The 6,397-nt window shown below is 38.7% G+C and overlaps 1 protein-coding gene across 1 annotated transcript in view; it reads right to left on the bottom strand.

The window, feature by feature from the left end:
- Nucleotides 1–54: 54 nt before the first annotated feature.
- The window catches only part of myo6b (myosin VIb), a 77,094-nt gene continuing 70,751 nt past the window's right edge, over nucleotides 55–6,397 (bottom strand). Inside the window, exons 29-32 of the mRNA XM_057344142.1 lie at nucleotides 5,679–5,782; nucleotides 4,051–4,182; nucleotides 2,157–2,375; nucleotides 55–1,792 (exon numbers count right to left, since the gene is read on the bottom strand). Coding sequence (XP_057200125.1) covers nucleotides 1,593–1,792; nucleotides 2,157–2,375; nucleotides 4,051–4,182; nucleotides 5,679–5,782 — 655 coding nt within the window. The 3' untranslated portion in view covers nucleotides 55–1,592. The remainder of the gene's footprint in view (nucleotides 1,793–2,156; nucleotides 2,376–4,050; nucleotides 4,183–5,678; nucleotides 5,783–6,397) is intronic.

Raw genomic sequence — 6,397 nt, 5'->3', positions numbered from 1 at the left:
AGCTGTGGTTTAAGGCAAGAAAGTGAGAAATGCACACACAACACATTTCTATAGATTGTGTTTATTCTTGTCTAGCAAAGGGATTGCAGCAATAGTTTCCAGTCCAAAAGAAAATAAAGAGTATTATAAACCCAGACACATCAAAGATCAACTGACAGACAAGAAACAAATAATTAACAATTATAATATTCATGAACGGATAGTTTGAGCTGACACTATTTCAGTCAGAAAGGGCTGAAAGGATGTAAATAGAGAAAAACATCAGCATATGAATAAACAAAGGCTGGATAATGACTGCAAATGAATCAAATGCGGCAATTTGGTCTGCGCCATGTGTTTGCAGCTTCCATTATTTCTGTACTTTAGACCGAAATGAGAAAAGACAAGAACCGCATAAAGACACACTCCAGAACACCAGCGCATTTAAACTAAACCTTCCCTTTAGTTCGAATATAAATAACTGTAAAATTAAAAGAGTAAATAAACCGAAATCTACCACACGCCACAGAATTCACAGCAAATCTTTAAGAAAGGTGCCATTATCGCTTGACCGAACAGATAGGAGTATACCCTTTAACATGTTATCATGACTCAAGTACAAAACTACGGAGAAAACCCTCGCCAGCGGTGACTGTTCCTTTATGAACCAAAGCTGCTTTGAAATCTTCAAACAGAATTCATAATCAAATATATGTAAAGGCAATTATGGATGATGTTATTCTAGGAAGAGACGCAATGTCCATTACTGCATTTACAAAGGTGAGACAAAAAGTTATGATCTAAAGAGCAACGTAATGTATTCCAGTGCATGTTCCTCATTACCCTTCTTTAATAAACTCGGATTGGATTATAGTTACTTTAACTAACTTTATAATAAATGTTGCTCCGCAATAATGACCATTTAGGTCTCATGATAGAATTTTAGCTTACAGGTGAGCGTGTCTTTTTTTGAACCCCTATCAAAACCACTTTTTTTTTTTTAACAGGTTCCCTCCACCTGCCATTGGCCAAACAAACATTGAGCCCCGCCCAAGCTCATGCCATCGGATGCTATATTGGGTGGGTCATGGTGCAAATCGAGCTCTAGTGCTTTGAAAGCACGAATTCTTTACTTATTATCACGGCAGTAAAGCAGCAAAAAGAAAAACTTTAAAATAAAAAGTACACACCTTTAACAATAATATTACGAAATGTGAACCGTCTATGATTAAGCATCAAAACTAGTCTAAGAAATGCTTTAAGCACCAAAACATGATTTTTTTTAGATTTACTGTATGTGCAGGTTTACATGGATGTGGCGTTCTAATAACCGTCAAATAAGATAATAGACAATCTTGAGGCATCACTGAGCAAACAAGGCTCAGATTTACATGAAAACTGCTATTCAAGTTCACCGCAAAATGAATAACAAACTACAAACAAACAAGAGAGTGAACAGTAGTAGTCTTCACTAGAATTGCACAGTACTGTAGGTTAAAAAGCATCTAGTGAAAACACCCACAGAGATGAAAAGCCCCTTATTTTTAGCTCCGCTACTTTACCATCTACATGTGCACAGATTGTGTGAATCAATAGGGGAAAACGTGTGATCTTCACTTGAGAAGGTTCTGGAGCATGGCGGTGGCATAGGTGGGTCGGGCTTGCTTGCTTTCGATGGCGCTTCTCAGATATTGGATTCCGCCACAGCGCTCCCATATCTCCTCGAACTGACGCGGGAGGATTTCCGCTCCGCGTTTTCGCGTGAGCCCGGTTTCTTCCAGACTCAGCTCGCACATCTCCATGTCATCCTTACCTGGATCAGCAGAGGATAAAAGGCATCACGCTATGCCTGAATACACAAGGCACACATACACCTCTGCAGATAACAGTAATATCTTCCAGTAGCCGGATTTGATCTTTCAACTCGTATAAATAAGAATTCATTGTTTGCAGTAGGGGAGAATTATTTCCTGATCTTATTTACATTTATACATTTGAAAGACTTGTATCCAAAGCGACTTCAAGGTTTACAGTTTATCAGTTTCCGTGTTTCCTAGGAATCGATGATCTTGGCATTTCTAGTACCATGCTCTACCGGTTGAACACGCAGCATTATCAAAGCGCTAGGCTGTAGTGAAGAAATCGACGCTGGCAGTGCCTGTGGTGTCGTTTAGTACCTGCTACCAAAAGGATGGGCTGCTTGTCTGGATGGAGCTCCATCTGCCTGGCGATCCAGGGGCCGTCGAAGTGGGCGTACCACCAGCCCTTCTTCTTGTTCTGTGGGTCTTTGTACTGGTCTGCGGGGCGGATGAAGGGAATGCGGAAGTAGCGCTGCTGTCGGTTCATCGCCACCTCTTGCTGTTGGGCTGGGACTGGTGGGGCAGGGTTCTGCAGGGCTGAAATGATATAACAGTCGTTTACAATATGATATATTATCTAGGTGCTGCTTGCTGGGGTTGAGTTAGTTGTTTTAGTTTTGTAGACAAAAATTATGTTTGAATATTTAGATATTTGTCTACAAATCCAGTTTTAGAAATGTAACAATATGTGTTCAGATCAAAACAATCTAGGGTCAAGAGAATAGTTTCGGTAAAATCTGAATGGCAGTGTACCGTCCTGGCCAAAAAATGTCCAACTTTGGAAAATTGACCTCTTTGCATTTCGCGCAAATATATTATTAGAAAAGTTAAAAACCGTGTAGTTGTATCTGAAGTTCACACTCCAAGCGAGAAGAATTTGGCCAAAAAATTACAACACGTACAAATTTTACAGCACAAAGCTATCTTACTGAAAATATTACAAAAAAGAGGATCAAGAAATATTAATAATTCATATTAACTGATTCAATTATAGTCAATGTGACCATATGCTTTATTTCCTGTTAGTTTTTCTAAGCATTTTTTTATAAAATATAAACAATATCCAAATATTTGTATATTAGAATAAAAATATAGAAATATTTATTTCATAAATACCTTCATTTTTTGTGTTTTGTCTACTTTGCACCACACACACCTCATATTTTAATAGTTTAATCTAACCTGAGGGAGGATTAAAAGCGAATATTACACGCTGCTGTATGTGGTTGCTATAGGGCATTTTCAGATTGTTGCCAAAAAAGTTTCAATATTTTTCATATGCTTATCTCTACTTATAGCCTGGGTCCCTGTTCCACTGCGAGCCATTGGGATTTGTTTGAGCGCTTTATTGTCTTGCAAGCAAATGTGTAATTCTGTTCATATCGCAAGGTAAATAGCCTCTCCTCAATAAGCCATACGAGCCGCAGTATCATTCAAGCCCTAAGCACAAATGGTGCTCAGTTAGCAAAAACCCAAGTTCAAATTCATTCAAAGCCCAAGTAAAGAGCCAAAGTAATAGTGATGTTTGCCTTAGCAAGCACTGCTAATTAAATTCTGCGAATATGATATTCCCTGCATAAGTTATCTACCGTCTATTTATACCCTACGTGAAATGCATATCAAACAGACATAAATGAAGTCATAAATCTGAGCGCATATCTTACATCTGTCATCCCTAAACATCAAACGCATCCAGAGGACGGCCTCGTGTAAGAACGTTCTCCGAGAACTTCCGTGCCGTGAGGTTTGACAAGAGAACCTAGAGGTCACACAACTCCAAATCTTCGGTTTGTTCTGCACGAGCAGACACTTAAAAAGCAAAGGCTTTCCAGTTGTCCCTTTTCTAGCAGGGAAATAAATGAGGTTGAGTCCCTTGAAATGCTACCGAGTGCCTTGAGATGTTGTTCCAGCTTTTTGCATTATATTCATCACAATGCTAACGCTAATCACAAAACTGTGTGTGACTTCGCCAGAAGGCTCAAAAACAAGAGCAAACAATACAGTTTAACCTTGAGAAACTGATGCAACACACACGTCTAATAGTAATAAGATGTAAAGAACGTATTGTATCCACCCTTTATTCTCTCCAGAAGAAATGTCTCGCTAAAGCACAACTCCCCCTTACAAATCAAGTCATTGGATCTATAAGAGCCTGTTCAGTAGGGTTTGATATTCTGATGTCTTGAGGAAGCAGGTCTAGTTTATTTCTTACCATAGTCGGTGATGGATTTAGGAGCTCTCATTTCTGTATCTGTATCACGCTTCTTGTTCTTTGATTTCCAGGTGTGGTACACCTTCAGGCGACGATGAAATTCCTCTCGGCACGCTGCCAACATCTCGATATCTACAAGGGAAAGATATCAAAGATTCAGTAGCTGCATTGTTATGCATGATGAGTTTCACATAACATGCATTCCCCTTGTTAGCGGTGACGTTCACGCTATACATGAATATGGAACATCTGCTCATTACAAACAGTTTTTATAATGTTTATCCCATGAAGACTGTCAGGAAACGGTGGACTAAATATTGAAAATCTGGGATTAATGTAATACGTGCCTTGTAATGTAAAGACAAGCTATAATGTACTGTACAATACTCATACTAAAATATTCAGCATTAGCGATGTTAAACCCTTACATAAATGATCTGATTTCCTTGCTTCTGTGGATGAACAGATTGTCCGTGCAGACATTCAAACATAAGGATGACAAATATAAATGCATTCTGAATGCATGTAACGTTTTCTTTTTGTAGTACAAATAGTACAGTATGTTAAATTACAGTGTAAAACACCTCGTCAGCCAATTACAAGGACATCTTCAAAGTAGTTAAGATTTGATTTGATTCCCCGTGGACCATTTAGAAATGTTAGCCAATATTTCTGTAGCAAACCGGCCAGACTGAAGACCATTTTCCACCTTCCCTAAGTGTAAAATGAGTTTCAGAGTGAATCTCTCCCAACCTGTCAGAATCATGTTCAGGTCATCGTCACCCCAAAATCAAAAGAAAGAAATGAAATCATACTGTATGCTTAATGCATAAAATCCTTCACGCCTCTAAATATTACATAGTAGTCCTTTATCTCCAAATAAATATGGCATTAAATATCTCGGTAACACTTTACTTAAAGCCTTTATGTATAATGCATTATAAAGGGTTATTTATATTACAACACGCATTATAATGTGTGTTGTAACACAGCAAAATCGCCAGTGTTAAAAAGGGTCAAATTAACTCTCAGTGTTTATATAATCCTCTCACAGTGTTTATATAATCCACACGTTGAGAGTGTGGATTATATATACACCGTGAGTGTTAATTTGACCTTTTTTAACCCTGGCGATTTTATTGTGAATACATTAAATGTTGAAAAATGTTGGTAACAGAACAACACAACCCCCCATTCACTTCTATTGTAACCAATGCAAGTGAATGGGGGGCTGTTAACAACATTCTTCAAAATATCTTCTTTTGTGTTCTGCGAAAGAAAGAAAGAAAGAAAGAAAGAAAGAAAGAAAGAAAGAAAGAAAGAAAGAAAGAAAGAAAGAAAGAAAGAAAGAAACAGGTTACAGGTTTGAAATGACAAGAGGGTGAATAAATGATGACAGAATTTTCATTTTGAAGGTGAACTACTCCTTTAATACATTAAAACGACTTTTATAATGCATTATACATATATGCTTTAAGTAAAGTCTCTAAAATATTTAATGCTAGTTTCCCTGTTCAAAATATTACATGCCACTTCCCCGGTTTCAAAATATCACATGCTTCTAAAAATGAATGGCTCAGATGACCTGGACGATCCCGGGTCACATCGAGGGGAGACAATGCTCTTACCACAGGAGGTGTTAATGGCATCTCGCAGCTCAGCGTACTTCCACTTGCTCAAGTCGTACTTCTTCACCCCAGCGGCCACCTTGTTGGCCTGCACCAGCGCACCCCTATAATTGCACAGACACAGTGAAAACAGTCCTTACAACAGACTTAACCTCTTTTTTGGGAACGGATCCTTTTCTCGATGTTTTGGCCATCCGTCTACTGTGAGATGGCATCATCTAGTTAGAATGAGCTAGTGTGAATTTATGGAGATATACTTTTTTGTGTCTTAAAGTAACTTCTGGAAATCACTTGAAGAGGGGATGGAGAGCGTTTTAAAACAAGAAATCCTTTTTCAAATGTATTCACATTAAAGTGGACAGAGACTTTTCCGAGGCTTTATTTTTGCCACTAACTATCTATCCAACCGATGTAAAAGCTCCTGTTACCAGCAGCTCAATGCTCCCCAGGCCACAGCAGGATCAGATGATTAATTGGCCTTCTGCTTATGTGGAGAAACATTCTCTCTGAAACTTGTAATGACATGGAAATAGCACCAAATTAACAAGTCACTGAGCAAATGAGATGCAGCCCTGGCAACACTGGGCTGCAAAAAGGATGGTTAATAGCGGTTAATGGTGAAGGTGGGAAACACCGTAAATGATCTCTATGAGGGTTTCTGGAGGAGCATCAGGTCTGCACTCCCGCAGTGCACAGAGCTCTAATCCTTAGACAGGGTC

Source organism: Triplophysa rosa, linkage group LG10 (genome assembly GCF_024868665.1).
Source record: "Triplophysa rosa linkage group LG10, Trosa_1v2, whole genome shotgun sequence".
NCBI lineage: Eukaryota > Metazoa > Chordata > Actinopteri > Cypriniformes > Nemacheilidae > Triplophysa > Triplophysa rosa.
Note: the sequence above shows the minus strand (reverse complement) of the source record. Positions and strands in the feature narration are given on the sequence as shown.